At 34.2% G+C, this 16,962-nt stretch overlaps 1 protein-coding gene across 5 annotated transcripts in view; it reads left to right on the top strand.

Moving 5' to 3' along the window:
* The window catches only part of LOC121369112 (ubiquitin carboxyl-terminal hydrolase 15-like), a 42,947-nt gene extending 26,470 nt beyond the window's left edge, over positions 1-16,477 (top strand). For all 5 annotated transcript variants that reach the window (XM_041493968.1, XM_041493966.1, XM_041493969.1 and 2 more), the window contains 11 exons: positions 545-639; positions 805-876; positions 1,677-1,799; positions 2,302-2,474; positions 5,251-5,460; positions 6,914-6,984; positions 7,842-7,963; positions 8,592-8,741; positions 9,078-9,181; positions 9,867-9,955; positions 10,757-16,477. In XM_041493968.1, coding sequence (XP_041349902.1) covers positions 545-639; positions 805-876; positions 1,677-1,799; positions 2,302-2,474; positions 5,251-5,460; positions 6,914-6,984; positions 7,842-7,963; positions 8,592-8,741; positions 9,078-9,181; positions 9,867-9,955; positions 10,757-10,933 — 1,386 coding nt within the window. In that variant the 3' untranslated portion in view covers positions 10,934-16,477. The remainder of the gene's footprint in view (positions 1-544; positions 640-804; positions 877-1,676; positions 1,800-2,301; positions 2,475-5,250; positions 5,461-6,913; positions 6,985-7,841; positions 7,964-8,591; positions 8,742-9,077; positions 9,182-9,866; positions 9,956-10,756) is intronic.
* Positions 16,478-16,962: the final 485 nt, after the last annotated feature.

The following is a 16,962-nucleotide window of genomic DNA, read 5'->3' as shown; positions in this document are numbered from 1 at the left end:
ATGTTGTTTGTAACAACATAAAAAGTTTATTTAGAAAAACAACCCCAAAGCATTTAAAGCTATAATCTCTATTTTTTTCATATTTAAATATTTTGAATAGCTCACCAACCAGGCCTCATTTTGTGTCAGTTTGTCATAGAATTCATTTGCATTCCTGCACATGAGAACGTTTTTGTTTTTTTAATTGTGTAAATTTTAAATATATGCTAGGTGACTGATGAATTCAGGATTTAATGCTAACTGGAGTGGCACTCTGTGCGTGTTTCAAGAATACTTGTGCCTGGCACACAGATACTAATTTCCTATGAAATTACTTTGAATGTACTGTCTAAGTAAAACAACCCAGACCTGTCAAATATCTCGCCAATGGCTGACATGGCAGTATTCAATGCTCAATTTGACACTTGGGACACTTTGAACTTTGACTTCATCATTTTATTTTGTAAAAGAAGCATCTAAAATGATTTTTATTTTCTTGTTGAAAACTGTACTTAGGAACAAGTGTGTTAAATCTTTTATTATATTGTTTCTGTTTTTTCCCCAGATGTTTGTGACTGATGTTTATAACCACAGATTTCATCGCCTGTTTGCACCCGACGAAGGACTCAACCATGTTCTCGACAGGGATGATATATTTGTGTACGTATTCAGTAATCTATTAAATTACCAAATTAAAGTATTAATTACATCCATATTACTTTTTAAAACACAAAAAGAAAAATGTTGGTAGCAAAATAGTTTTACACACACAGTGTATCTCTGTGTATGTTTTAATTTAATTTTTAACTTATTTTTATTTTTCAGATATGAAGTGCCTGTCAATACTACTGATGATCCTGAAATCATGATTGTTCCTATTTACCTCAGGGAAAAAAAGTAATTATATATCTAATAATTATGGTGGGTTTTTTTGTCCCTTTAACTGATGTGTTGATCAAGTTTATCTTCCATGGTGATTTATCTACTTTTCATAGAGGTATGGCCTTTGAATGTAAGAGATACGCAAATTTGTTAGGTCCTGTAGGGGACATGTATTGCTTTAGCAGTACTCTCAAAATCTTTGTTTAATCTGAGTTTGCTGCATTGTAAGATGTTTCCGACTACTACAATATTTCTACGATTAAACTTACATTTTAAATATATTTTCTTGTTTAGAATATCTTGTCTGTATATTCGATGTGTTTCTGGTCATCATAATATTTGTAAGTAGCCCAAACTGGATTTGGTATCCCAATAATTTCGTATGTACGAAAAAGTATATATTAGGGATTAAAATTAAGTTTGAACTAGTACAACCATTAGGACGATCAGAAACATGTTTAATATATAGTCACTAATATTTTATTTAGAAATGACAGTGATAACAGTTATTAAAAAGTGTTTGTTGATTCACATCATCTTAACAATTGCCTAAAACTCAGGAATGTCCCTTTAACTTGTGATAGCTTTTAAAGTGTTGCTTTATTTATAGTTGGTAAAACAACAGTAAAACAAAACACATCTTGTTTTCTTCTGTGATATATTAAAATATTTGTCTTTTTTATGGATATGTATTTTGAAACCTCGACTCTGTAATGCAGTATGTCTCTTGTAATGATTGATGCAAATATTTCACTTTTTAATGACATTGTTTTAGAATTATGCATTTTAAATTTTGTTATAATTTTGGTCCACAGATCATCAGCAAGGGACACGTATGTTTCCAGTAACCAGCTGTTTGGTCAGCCTCTACTGCTTCCAGTTCCGAGAGAATCGTGCACCTACGACAATCTGTACAACATACTTCTCGAGAGAATGTCGTAAGTCTTGCAAGTTTCTACACCCAGAAAACTCGGTTATACGTTTCTGTAACTAGTTAGTTGCATTTCAAATTGGAAAAAATTTTTTTTTTTTTTTTTTTCTATTATGAATAATATTAAATATTTCAAAAGTATTTGCGTATAGGGTTTTTAAAATTTTATTAAAAGTAGGTTTTTGATTACTAATACCGGTATCTAGTTTTTTATTATTATTAACTTGGGATACATTTTACTCTCACAGAAAGTATATCACATTGTGCTTCATCTATCATTCACCAAATATGAATAAAAATTGAAATTGGAAAATGTTTTTCAATATAATATCCTCTAAGGACTAACATTTTTATACACCTTAAATTTGTTATGTTAAGACAAATTGAATTTGCTCTATACATTCTATTCCTACTTTTGGTTAGCATAAAACAGGATATAGCGTTATATTAGTAATTATTGCATAAACCCTAAAAGTCATGTGAGTTAACTGGGGTTTTTCTGTCTTTAGTCGATACGTGCGGCGACCAGGCCCTGATGACAAATGGTGGGTGAAGAGCAAGTCGAAAGTGACAAATGACAATGAGGTGCCGGCACAGTGTGACGTCGAAGTCAAGCCGGAGAAGGATAAGAATGAATCGAGTGTCAACCCACAGGAGACGGAAGAGGTGCAAGTAAATGCAGGTAAGTTCGCATTTAATTGTGGATTGTGCTGCCCTCGAAATAAGTTGTTGTCAGCGTAACCTATTGGGTTACTATTCTTTTAAGTTTCAAAATCTCAACTTGAAGGCAAAATAGGCTGCTAATAAGAACGGCTTTGGATGTTTAGTTAGAACCATTTAATTCCCATGAGATGAAATCCTGTGAGATTTTATTGCAATTAAAATGGGGTTAGTAAGAATTTTCAGCACCATAATTTTGGTATTGTTTGATACAGTGCCGTCACCTGAGAAAATTATAAAAAATATACATTCCGAACACTTGATTACAAGCAAAGAAATGGTTATGGGAAAATTCAAAGATGTAACCGAAACCAAGACCTGACCTACCAATACGAGACCTAACCTATCATTCGTGTATTATTTCAAAAGGCTGATTGTGTGTAGGTTTTAGTCCAGATCCTTTTTAGAGTTGTAAGCTGTCGAATTTAGGGGGCGGGACGTAGCCCAGTGGTAATCAGTTCGCATTGCTGGACCCATTGGGCTATTTCTTGTTCCAGCCAGTGCACGACGACTGGTATATCAAAGGCTATCCTCTCTGTGGCATGGTGCATATAAACGATCGCATGCTACTACTGAAAAAATGTAGCAGGTTTTCTCTCTAAGACTTAAAAATTACCAAATGTTTGACATCCAATAGCCGATGATTAATAATTCAATGTGCTCTAGTGGTGTTGTTAAACAAAACAAACTTTAACTGTTGAATTTAGTGCCGTGTCATAATATTAAACTTGGATGGGCTTTATGGAACCAGATTTAGTACTTTAAAAGAATATAAAAATTTTGGCAGGCAAATTTATCACTGGTGAAATATACAATTTTATTATGTACATGATTCCATATAACCGAGTTAATAAAAATCGTATGAAGGACATGTGTAATAACAAGTGTAATGACATAATTTTGGGAAACAATGTCATAACATGACATTGCTTCCCCAGTCCTAGCTCAGACTGCATATGAAATATGATTTCATTTCATTGTTTTCTTCTAGTTGTGTTTAAACATTTTTAGACGGTCTTTGTTATTCATAAAAAAGTAAATAATAAAGAAATTATTACACTCGTGTGTGAGTCATACTGATTTTACGAAACTTGTCAGGATTCATATATACTACTCAAAAGAATTTAAGGGTCAGACGATATTTTCGACATTATTTTCTGAATGTCAATTATATTAGCTAGACCATAATGTCACGCATGGTATTGTTCCATTTTGACGAAAGTGGGTCTAAGCAACCCATAAATGAATTAAAATCCACTGTCATTGACACTGTCGACTAGTTCTAATGGCGAAAACATGCTTACATTTGCATGTAAATTAGGGCGAAAGCGAAAGGTCTGCTAAGTGCCCATAACTTGATTTTTCACAAAGCGCTTCATTTGCACGCTTTGCACGTGTATTCCATGTTCCCAATGCTGAATTTCCGTATAATTGGAGCTTGCGTTCGTGTACGGTGCACAATGGTACGGCTTCAACTGACTATCGAACATCGAGGAAGGGCTATTGCTTGGCTTCAGGATGGCAATACGCAAAGAAATGTTGCTCTGAGACTTGGTGTCAGTCAGAGTGTCGTTGGCCGACTGTGGCAACGGTACCACGCAACGAATTCTGTTCGAAATCGTCCACGTTCGGGAAGACCCCGAAGCACTACAAATAGAGAGGACCGCTACATCACCAATATGGCTCTACGTCAACGCACAACCACTGCACGCCGATTACGTGACAATCTGCGGACTGCGACTGGAACTCGAGTGTCTGATCAAACCATACGCAATCGTCTGAGAGCCAATAATCTACGCTGCCGTCGCCAGGCTGTTCGACCGCCACTCCTACCACGTCACAGAACGGCACACTTCATCTGCGGTGGCAACGTGTTCAGTGGGGTCGAGTGATGTTCACTGATGAGTCCAGGTTTAGTCTCCAGTTCAACGACGGTCGGGTTCGTGTCTACAGACGTCCTGGGGAGCGCTTCGCTGACGTTAACGTTAGACAATGTCACCGGTTCGGTGGTGGCAGCATCATGGTGTGGGGCGGCATCTCTATCCACCACAGGACCCCCCTCTATGTGGTGGATGGCAATCTGAATGGAATCCGCTATCTGAATGAGATTATCCGGCTGTTGGTTCTCCCAGGCCTTCAGCAGATTGGCGGCGGGGCAGTTCTGCAGGATGACAATGCCAGACCCCACCGCATTGGTAACGGACTTTCTCAGACAACAAGGTATCGCCAGGTTGGATTGGCCAGCATATTCGCCTGACTTGGCCCCAATAGAGAATGCCAGGAACAAATTAGGCAGGAGAGTTCGGGATAACCATGCCCCTCCGGCCAACCTTCATGATCTGGGTCAACTTCTTATGGCAGAGTGGCAGGCCATTCCCTAAGAGTTCTTCAGACGTCTGATCAACAGCATGAGGCAACGATGTGTTGAGTGTATTCGCGCCAGGGGTGGATTCACACACTATTAAACGAATGTTCTAATGTGTAAAATCCATGTTTGACAACCTTCAACTTTGACAGCATGTCATGTGACTTTCTTGTATACAGTGACGTTTATTTGTGGTTTTTTGTAAATATGGAACAATAAATTAAATTTTTGGTATAGTTTACATCATCAATCTCATACACTCTGAAACTTATTTGGTTATAGATTTTTGACCCTTAAATTCTTTTGAGTAGTATATTACTCTTGTTTGTTTTTTACTAAAGTAAACAAGGAAATTGTTTTTGTTTGTTTTCAGAAAGCGTGAACAGCATGGAGGTTGGGAACAGTGATGATGAACTGGACAACAAGACGAATGGCAAGATGTTGGACAGCGAGGAGGACGAAGAAGAAACCCGCGAAGAGGAGAAGTTCCGGCGTATGTTCACGTTCACCGCCGTCAACTCGTACGGCAGCACCGAGCTCGACACCAAGCTCAAAGACGACGGACATCCACTCAAGTTGACAGGTATTCTGAAGATGAACCTATATTCCCATCATTCTATAAAAATATTTTCTTATAAATAATTTCAGTTTGGTTTGACGTAAGAAGAAAAGTAAAAGTGTTTTGAAAATAACAAAAAACTAAAAAAATTATGTGCAGTTTATAAATCAATCGACCTGGAAATAAATAACTTGTAGTAAATTCCATAGTGTGAAAAAAGTGTTCCCTGTGGGACGGACTTAGATCAGTTGTTCTAATTAGTTTTCATAATATTTCAGGGGTTGTAAAACTGCCATTCTTACCAGTTTTTGCTGGTCAACATCGCCATGGGCTGGTTGATTTTTTTTATCTGTCGGACCAGCAATCATTTTACGTTTATATATTCACACATTAGTTTGAGTCAACCCTGTTTTGGTCTGGTAGGTTGTGATTCGGGTTGACACAATTTATAGCTTTCCTGGGTGGAATATCTGTCAGAAATTTCATCTAATTTCAACCCCTGTACTAATCATACCCTCAAACTCCAGTGCATTGTCACCTATTTATGATGGAGTGTACCAAAATTCCAAATAGCCAATGGATGTATTTCCTCATGCTGTATATTTCTGTATTTCATCTTCAATCTTATTTTGTTACATATTCTTTGTTTTTAGAGCTTTTTAATTGTTTAATCTTTTAAATTTGGTGAAAGTTATATATGGACACAGGGTAAATAAACTTCATTTATATGGTAAATTTGGGGGAAAATTGTATCATTGTAAAGTGAATTTGCACAAAATTAATCCAGTACAGTAACTTGTTGCAGGTTGTTCTTAATTTTTAATTGGTTTTGTAAATACTATTACAATTTCAATGTGTTGATTGTATAGCCACAACATGTGGACGAGAGCATCACTAATAATATGATGAAAAACATTTCTGTTTCTCAAAAGCAAGGTAGAAAATTGTTAAGTATAAGTAGTTATATTTAAGTATAAGTAGTTATATTTATTTATTAGTCCCTTATGGAGGGTACCATATTTTTTTTTATTTTTTTTTTTTATTTTGTCTATCCATCAATCCATCTGTCTAACATACAATTTTTGTAGCTGAATTTTTTTATAATATTTATATAGCTTTATAATGTCTCAGATCGAACATCAATTTTAATGGGTGTTTATTCAAGTGCTATAACTGTCAAAAGTGGAAATCTGAAAATTTTAAGTATGTATTGCACTTGAAAATACTCCTAAGAATGCTTGTTTGATTTATTTTTCAAGGGTAAAATATTTGATTTGGTGTCATGAGTATATTCAAAGAAAAATTAAATTGTGTATCATAACTCTGGTACTTGCATTATCTGTGACATTTCATTATAATTTAAGAAACATGGCACTTCTCTGTGCATTTTTTTTGTAACTGTAAAACAGATACAGTAAAATTACTGTCATCTGCTAAGTAGAAATTAGAATTTTATCTGTAGTTTTTGCTTTTCCAGCTCGAACCTACGTGGCTGTTGACTGGGATCCAGTTGCCAAAGAGAAGTTTTATGATGATAAAGCAGCTGAGGTAAGCTGACTATGTCAATACTGGTCTATGAAAATTGCTAGAATGATAGTTTTGTTTACACAGCGCTTGCACAAGTCAAGTTTTGTTTACACAGAGCTTGTACAAGTCAAATATTGATTTAAATTTTTTTATTTTTAAATGTTGGCACATTATACATGGTTGTAACAGGTTGTGCAAAATTGTCATACTCTTGCAATATGATTATTGGCGTGTTATTGTACACACAGCTATAACTAGATGTACTGTGGATCTGTTTTATTTTCATAATAGTAGTAATGTGCAAGGTTTTTGATTTAAAAGGGGTGAGACGTAGCCTAGTGGTGCGCGGTGATTTGGGATCGATCCCCGTCAGTGGGCCCATTGGGCTATATCTCACTCAAACCAGTGCACCACGACTGGTACATCAAAGGCTGTGGTATGTGCTTATCCTGTCTATGGGATGGTGCATATAAAAGATCCCTTGTTGCTAATCAAAAAGAGTATACCATGAAGTGCCGACGGTGGGTTTCCTCCCTCAATATCTGTGTGGTCCTTAACCATATGTCCGACGCCATATAACTGTAAATAAAATGTGGAGTGCATCGTTAAATAAACCACTTCCTTCCTTGTTTTAAAAGCGTAGAATAAGTAATCATGAAAGTGCAGTAGGTTAAATGCATATTAAAATGTGGGAAATTTGGCATTTATTTGCAGAAAGCAGGTGAATAAAACATTAATAAAAAAAGGAATCTTGAATGTATTTGAAAAAAAGGAATATCTTAGATTTTAGTGGTGGCTGACGCAAGAAGTCATTTGGGACCACATTAATGAGATTTTTAAGATAGCTTTTAGTTATGTTTGCACATTTGTTACTTTAGGATTTTGAACAAGACGAATCCATGAAAAACCGAAACCTAATGCAAAAACGCCAGCCAATTCAACTGGGTGACTGTTTGAAGCTTTTTACCGATTCCGAAAAACTGAGCCAGCATGATCCATGGTAGGAATTAGTGTGTTGTTTCTTTGTTGTTATCTGAAACACTTTATCAGTTAATATATTTGAAATAATTGGACATGGCTTCTTGTTGTATATCTGCTTGAGGAGTACAAGGTATGAGGTAAATCGTCCGAAGATCTTTTTATTTGCTGTTCTCTCTTTTGAAAAGTAAATGCTTAAAACAGCAAATAGCTGCAAATTTATAAACTGCAATAATGGATTTTTTTTATTCCATTGTTGACCATTTGCTACTCATTTGTTTAACATCTAAAAAGTATTTTTCAAACTAGTTAGCAGCAAGAAAAATATTGACAGAAATATTTATGAGCCAGTGACTATTTGATGAAAAAAATCCTGTAAAAATCATTGAATCACAAGTGTTGACAGTAGTATATGCCAGTTTGCTCCCTAAACATGTAACAGATAACAATTTTGTTTAATGTAAGCAGTTATTAAATTTAATAACTTGCTTATTGTTAGTACTTTAATTAAAATGTTCAATGTTTTATCAGTATACTCTAATATTTAGTATTGTATAGTGAATATATATTGGCACATTAATATTGTAGGACATTTTGCTGACATTGCTTTCCATGCCATATTTTCTTCAAACAATCTATGTTCCTTGCAGGTATTGCCCAGAATGCAAAAAGCACCAACAAGCAACCAAAAAATTTGACTTGTGGTCTTTGCCTCAGATACTTATTATTCATCTGAAGAGATTTTCGTATAACCGTTACTGGCGTGACAAGATCGATGCAGTGGTGGAATTTCCTATCAAGTACGACACTCATTTTATAAAATACTCATACTAATGTAGAAATTTCTGTTTTGTTAAATGTATTTTATGAAATGCCATTTCTATTGTAAGAGTTGCTTATAAGTTAAATATATTTCATTGGTTACGAATTTCAATTAAGCTTTCGGGGTTTTTCAATGTAAGTTCGACGCCATATAACCGTAAATAAAATGTGTTGAGTGCGTCGTTAAATAAAACATTTCCTTCCTTCTTTTCAATGTAAGATATTTTTTGTTCCTGATTTTAGGAATTATAGTTTATCAGTGTAGTATTTTTCATTAAGTTGGATGTATTTCCATGGTCACTTATTTTTTTCAGAGGTCTGAAGCTAACTGACTACATTCTTGACGATAGACACAAGGACGCGACGTATGATTTGATAGCCGTGTCAAACCATTTTGGAGGACTTGGTGGAGGCCACTGTAAGTGACTGTTCGTGGATAGGGTTGGGTGGGTTAACTGCCCTCCCAATGTTGGATAAAATCTTCGCATTTTGATAAGAACGATGGAGAAGTTGGGAGGAAATTAGCTGGCCTAAAATCTTTACTTTGTTTTTCCATCATTTTGTTCAAAATGTTAGTTGAATAATCTATGTAAAAATGCATAGTGATTTATTTGAAATGCAATATATAGCAATTGAGTAGTAATATAAATATGAATACACATTTTCAGATTTGGGCATTTTCGTTTATTTTGGGCATAAATTAGCCTACGCCCTCCCCTACAAAATTGAGAGCTCATAATGCTTTATCCTGTGAAGGTAAGAATTTGTCCTGAACAGGATAAAGCTGATATCCTACATCATTAACTTGTTATTATCTTTATCCTGCAGACCATAAAAATTAAGGGGAAAAGCTGTTATTTCAGCTAAATTGTACAATGACCTAGAGGTCAAATGAGCGATTTTGTAATGTGGCTATGCATGTGATGTCAAAAATCATAATCTGTTAGTAGATGTATATGACTTTGCTTTGATCGGTCATCATAATCAGCCATTAGAAAAAATGGTTCCAGGATAAATGCTACTAATTTGATAAAAAAAAATTGTCTGTTATGTAAAACATTTTATTTTGAGTATTTTGTTTTATTATTGTCTCTGTTTTGCAGATACTGCTTTTTGCAAAAACAAGGATGACAAGGAATGGTACTATTTTGATGACTCGAGTGTGAGTCAGTCTTCAGAAGATGCTGTTGTGGTAGGTCTACTCACAGTCTCTAGTGATTATCCACAAATACATTTGTATGTTACCTGTAACAATGTAGAACATGTAATAATGGCTTACTGTTAAAAATATTGACTACTGTGATCAATCTTAGGGATTTATTGTTAAATTACTGTAATTCTTACATCTATCAATGTGCGGTCGGTTTAGGATCGATCCCCGTTGGTGACCCATTGGACTATTTCTTGTTCCAGCCAGTGCTCCACAACTGGTGTAACAAAGGCCATGATATGTATTATCCTGTCTGTGGGATGGTGCATTTAAAAGATCCCTTGCTACTGATCGAAAAAAGACTAGCCCATGAAGTGGTGACAGCAGGTTTTCTCTCTTTATATATGTGTGGTCCTTAATCATATCTCTGACGCCATGTGATGAGTGCGTCGTTAAATAAAACATTTCCTTCTTTCATCCTTTATCAAATTAAAACTGGATCTTACTGACCCTGATGTCTTGTCTGTTAAAAGATCTGAGCAAAGTCATTGTTATCCCATGTTCAGATGACCTTTCATTGATTCAACCAATGAAGCAGTTTACGGTATTCAGGAACAACGAGGAGTGAAAACAAGAAGATCTGAATCTTTTATTTTATTTGGATGTTTGTTCATTTGCATGTTCGTTCATTCATTCATTCATTCCATCCATCCATCCATCCATCCATCCGTCCGTCCATCCATTATTTATTCATTCATTCATTCATTCATTCATTCATTCATTCATTCATTCATTCATTCATTCATTCATTCATTCATTCATTCATTTTATTTTTATTTTCAGACAAAGGCTGCATACGTGCTTGTTTACGAGCGCCGGGTTTCCGCGCCAGAATCTGTTGTTATGAAAATGAAAACGACTGTGACCGCCACAGGCGGGTCGGAAGACAGCACAATAATCAACGGCTATAAGCCGTCAGACTTGTACGATGGTCAGGATGAGATGGACACCTCCACATGATGTTAGGCGTGCATAGTACCGAGCAGTGGGATGTGCTGTGACCTTACTGCACCAAGCAACTAGTTGTTTCCCTTTTTTCGAAGTATCTGCATTCATCGAAGGTTTTTTTTCGGCAACAACAACAACAACAAAAAAAGAGTTTTAATTTCCACAAGAGTTCTTCTGTCTTTACTTTGCAGAGTGGGATTTCCTTTCCTTCTGTGTGTTATTTACGACAATAAACAGATCTTTGACTGATGTGACTGACGTGCAGTTATAATGGAACCGTTTTACAAAGTATCGTCATGGGAAACCATTGATTTGGTCTACACCTATCCTTGCTTGTTAATCTTTGCAGCCGTTATTATTTTTTTTGACATTTGTTCCTCTGTGTGTGTCCATGAACTGGAGTTCGTTTGAGTAATCTAATGGACGGATATTGATACAATAGATAATATAGATATATGGACAACATAAAATGACTGACTGAATTTAGGAGCATAGAGTTTATATGTGATTGTGTCTGTCTGTGTGTGTGAGCGTGCATGTGCACATGTACGTGCACGTGTGTGTATGTGTATGTGTGTGTGACTTACAAGGGCATGTTTGTGTGTACACACAAATTTGGTTCCCTGTTTTTTTTTTGCATATGATATACCGGGATTTTAATCAACAATCTTGACAAGTTTGGGAATGGGATAGTGTATTTGTGATTATTATTATGAAAATTATTGTTTTGAAAATTCCTGATTTTGCATTATTAATGTAGTTTCTGAACGACCATAAATATTTGGCAGTACAGTCAAATCTAAGCAGGCATTTAATTTAGGGGGAAAAAAGACCAACAACAACTTGCAGAGATTTTTTATCTGATTTCAGATTCGTTATATATATATATATATATATGTTGTTGTTTTTAGTTTTTTTGCATAAAATATTTTTCATACAGCAGACCAGCTTTAATATTAAATACTGGGAGAAAAAAAAAACCTGAACTATTTAAGTAGTTGGCTTTATGAGAACAATTCAGCTTTTGTTCAGGTTTGACTAGTTACATTGTATGTTAATCTGCTATTTTCATTTTCAAAAAGCTGACCTGGCCATAAAAAAACAAAACTGAGTGGAGTGATTAATTGCTTCCCTAACTTAGATTGTGGGAAGCTATTTAAGATGTAAATTGACATGCTAAAGAGAGCTAAAAGTTATTCTCCTCAAACTATTTTCAGAGGAGTGATGGGGACAGAATGATGGCTCCTTTAAATGGCGAGGTCTGAAAAAGTGTTCTTTTAAGGAAGGTAACTGTTCAAGGCAGGTTGATTTATATTTAAGTGATTTGATAAAGTAAAGAACTAGCCTCCCAAAGCATCACTTACAGTCCTGCCCACAAGGAACGCCTTTTTTTACACTGGAATTTACTACAAAGTTTTTTTTGTTTATTATTTCTGAGCAGATTGTTTTCTAACATGCACACGAAAGTACTTTTTGGGGGGTTATTTCCAAAACACTTACTTTTTTTGTTACATCAAACCAAATTAAAATTATTTACCAAAAAAACACATTTTCGTAGAATGATGGGACAGACTATAAACCGGTTCAAATGCTGTGACCTTTCATGTTGTTAGTTTCAACTTGTAGCCTATTATATTACTGAATGTCATTGAAAACTCACCTGTCAGACTTACAGCAGTAAAAAAAAAAATAAGAGAAAAAAAAAATACATTTAAATGATTTTGTAGAACTATGCATTCTTGTTGGCAGCAAATAACCCAACAATTGTATACAAAGATTAGAGGTATTGTGTGTTCTATAACAAACTCAAAAACTAAATCTTTAGTTGTGTGTGTTTAAGGGAGTTCAGTATATAATGAATACAGTGAAACCCCCAACACTGAAGGTACCAAGTAAAACATCTGGTTTCGACAGGTTTACCTGATGATAAAACAGTTGAATGTGTATACCCGCAGGTAAAGAGAAAAAGAAACCAAATCCACAAAACATTTATTATGAACAACTTAAAACTGTACATTGTAGAAAGATATAGAAGTGGAAGGGAACTCTATTAATGTGCCCATATCCAAACAATTCAGGCACGCCCATCCTGGATTTTAACCTCTGACTACACCAGTGGCCAATTCCAGGATAAGAAAGTAGAAAGGTATAGACATATTTCTTAAAACTACATGTATATGTAGCCATGTCAATATTCCAACCTTTCTTACAATTGGTATAACCAAGGTCATGGTATGCAATGTGCAGTGGGTTTCTCCTTGGTCGATCAAGTGTCGAAATAACAATATGTTAACATCAAATAGACTTGGTTTAAAATGTGCTGTGGCATTGTTAAAAGTTCAGGGTCATTGTGGTGATAATAGATGTCCTATCTTGTTGGAAGTTGAGGGGGGGGGGGGGGGGAGGGTACCATATTTGGTCAGCCTTTTGCTACTGAAAGTTTAGTTTTCCAAAATAATGCAACCACTATGCACACCTCTCCAGAAAATCTATGCCTAACCCTATTTTCCAAGATATGTACCTTCATTGTTTTTCATAGTATTGAATTTAAAAATACTAAACAGGATAAGTGCCAGTACAAATTGGCATTTGGTTTGCTACCTTAATCTTCAGACAGAATAATTATGGGATCTTCCCCCATCAATGCAGAATAATTATGCAAAAAAATGAGTTGCCATGATTTCATATCGGGTTTTTTGTCGCTAAAGGCATAATAAAATACAAGATTTTCATCCAAATTTGTTTTTAAAATGGGGGGGGGGGGGGGGGTGGGGGGAGAAGAGAGGTGAAATGTCACTGATTTAACCAGGATATTTACAACTCTGTGCATAATGAGAATAGATATTTCTTTCCCCTCCAAGCTTTTGTATAGGAAGTGCAAATAAGTTGAAATGTTTTTATCAAAATATTTGTGTGGTTTATGAAAGTATTTGATCTAAGAAAGTTAAAAAAAAAGACAACCCATGTCAAAAACTAATTTTAAATTTATTTCACCAAAGAAGCTTTTTGGCATATATTGATGCAAGACATGAAAATGTTCTATAGTTTATCATCTTCTTTTTTCCTCTCTTTTTTTTTTCAAAACCTCTAATGCATTATTGATCATAATTCCTGATTTTAATCAATTCTAATTGCATGTTGTTTACTTTGGGTGAATATAAGGTCACTGGTGGTTGGTTTCACCACCAAAGTCGCCCAGGATTTAAGCTAGTAATGTAGATGGTGAAATACAAGCTTTTATAACAGCAAAACGTGATTTAATTATTTATTTTTTTACACCTGACATGGTGGTTCAATTAGTTGGTAAATGTAATTTATTTTCTAAATTGAAGTACCATCCATATTTAGCAAATTGGCTAACATCTTAATCTGGGTGTTGCTTTGTACATGTTGATAAAGTAATTTAAATATTCAAAGACTAAAAGCTAATATGCATACATATATTGGTACAGGTGTATGTAATATGTTGTTTCATCTAAATGAAAATACAAAGCCACTAGAATAAGATTTTTTTTATCTTGTATTATATAGGTCAATATTTCATTTTTTATATTTTAAAAAAATTTATAGATGCATATCAAGGATTATAAATTCGGAATGGAATAAATCAGTTGGGATTTTTTATAGAAAGTGATTTTTTATTTTTTATTTTTTTTAAATGAGTTGCTGACCACCTAAAATTTGGTGCTGCTATTTTGATAAACAACATAAAACTGTAAATATATACATACAAGATCATACTGAGATATATACATACAAGATCATACTAAGATATATTCCCATACATATAACATCATCTTGATATACGCACATCCAGCATCATGCTGGGTCCATGCTTATAAAACTTTTTAGAGTCCAGACTCGATCTCTAATGATGTCATACACATAAAATGTGTATGGCGTTGTCATGACTCTTAGAGTCTTGAGTCTAGACTTTTAAAGTTATACAAGCACCAGGCCTGATTCTCCTTACAAAGAAGTATAAGAATCATCTATGGTCCTTCCCACTGGGAATGACTGTTTCCGTACTATAGGAATTTACTTCAAGTTATTTATTTCTGAGCCAATTGTTTTCTAAATTGCACACAAAAATAATGATTTTTTTTTTTCCCCCTACATCAAACCACACTGAAATTATTTACCAAAAACCCACAACATTTTTGTAAGAGGATGGGACGGACCATAGATGATTATCACTTGTATTTTAAGATTCTGATTTTTTTATTTACATTCAGCCTGTACACTGTGTATGATTCATAAGAGGGCCTTTGTAAATAATGTCTAGGTATGAAACTTGCATGAGTTATGTCAATCCTCCACCAGAGGTTTTCATAATTTAATGCAAAGAATTTATCATCTTATGACATTGAGAACTTGAGTGAATTACATCAAATGAAATGTTGGACTTAGAATGGTTAGTGGGGAAGTCATCAGTATCTGTTGCATGTCCAAATACTACATTCTTACATTTTATTTGTTAAAGTCACTGACCCTAATTTTTGGTTTCCTAAGCAATGATTTTTTTACCTACCACAAACACCAAGAAAACCAGAAACATGTTTGACTAGCCAAAATTGATAATTTAAATGAAACAAGTAATGTGTAAGTTAATGTTTAAAAAATGAAAAGAAGAAGCTTTAATAGCCAAAAATATTTTACACAGCTTAAAACGGGGGTCATTTTCTTTAAATATAGTTTATTAAGTATTAATATTTTTCTGCAACAATTATCTACTTTAATATGGTGTTGTTCTTCATGACAAAGAAATGGCACATGCATTATAGCAGTAACTTTCCTTCTACGTATAATGGAACAAAATCGTCAACGGGTTTGAAAATGTTACAAAATATTATTTTGAATGTTAAATATTCTGTAGACAACCTTTTTTTTTGTGGTCCCATTTGTATTATTTTATTTTCATCCAAGATTTTTATTACCATGGCAACACTATAAATGTAATAAAAGTTATGATTTAATATAAGTTTATTATTATTTATGTGATATTTGGCAATTTATTGTTCAGCATCAATTTCAAAACCTTTGTTTTTGCCAGCAAAAACCTTTTGGTATGCTGGTTCCAGTGTTGCTTAACATAATTAAGAACTATTATTTGGACACAGACTTGATACAAAACCAAGAATAATAAAAGCAAGAGCCGGGTAATATATATATATGTAAGACACAAGTACTGAATGTGGCGAGATCAGAAGACGCCATTGTGATATTTCTACCTTTTGATTTGTTGACGTGTAAGTATGTAAATAGATGGCATGTTAGGTGATTGCTTTGTACTTCCGAGTGTGAATGCTGGCTGTCTTTATTTATATCAAACACGTTGAATATCTCGACAGTATATTTTATTCCTTGTAATTTATTAAACATACATGTTACAGTGTGTTTGAAATGGCTTGCTTTTTGGACATTTATTCGACGTAGATCGAAAGAACAAAGTGCATGTAATTTTTTTTTTTAATGATTATTATTGGTTTCTGTTCATATGTGTTTGTATTGATTATACTCTACCCATGAACACAAATAAAGTTTCACTGAATATGATCTTTTTTCTCTTATTTTATTCGATGTAAATATGATTTATTAAAGTCAATTACACATAGTTACCTATTTAATGAGGTACTTAGCTTTTTTATTTCACATAAAATAAATTTAGGACTTCTACAAACATGAACTAGCAACAATATTAGATTTGCCATAATGGATAATTTAAGCATTTTGTGTAATTTATTGGTAAGACAGCTCTAATACTAATAGTCGTAATTATTTCAAATAAAAATTATAAACAACTCTGTTTATGCATATTACATACAATTTCATAAAAATCCCAGGAATTAAAACCTGAAAACTAACAGTATGGAATAACAGTATTTTAATAATCTGTTAATTATGCTTACAAAGAGCAATCATGATAAACCGATAAAAGATGCCTTATAATAGCCGAAAAACAACTACATACAAACACTAAAACATTTGCAGCCATTTTAAGATGTTTCGTACATTCGTACTTTCAGTCTTTTTATTTTTTT

The sequence above is a fragment of the Gigantopelta aegis genome, chromosome 3 (assembly GCF_016097555.1).
Source record: "Gigantopelta aegis isolate Gae_Host chromosome 3, Gae_host_genome, whole genome shotgun sequence".
In the NCBI taxonomy this organism is placed as follows: Eukaryota; Metazoa; Mollusca; class Gastropoda; order Neomphalida; family Peltospiridae; genus Gigantopelta; species Gigantopelta aegis.
This window is presented reverse-complemented; position numbering and strand designations above follow the sequence as displayed.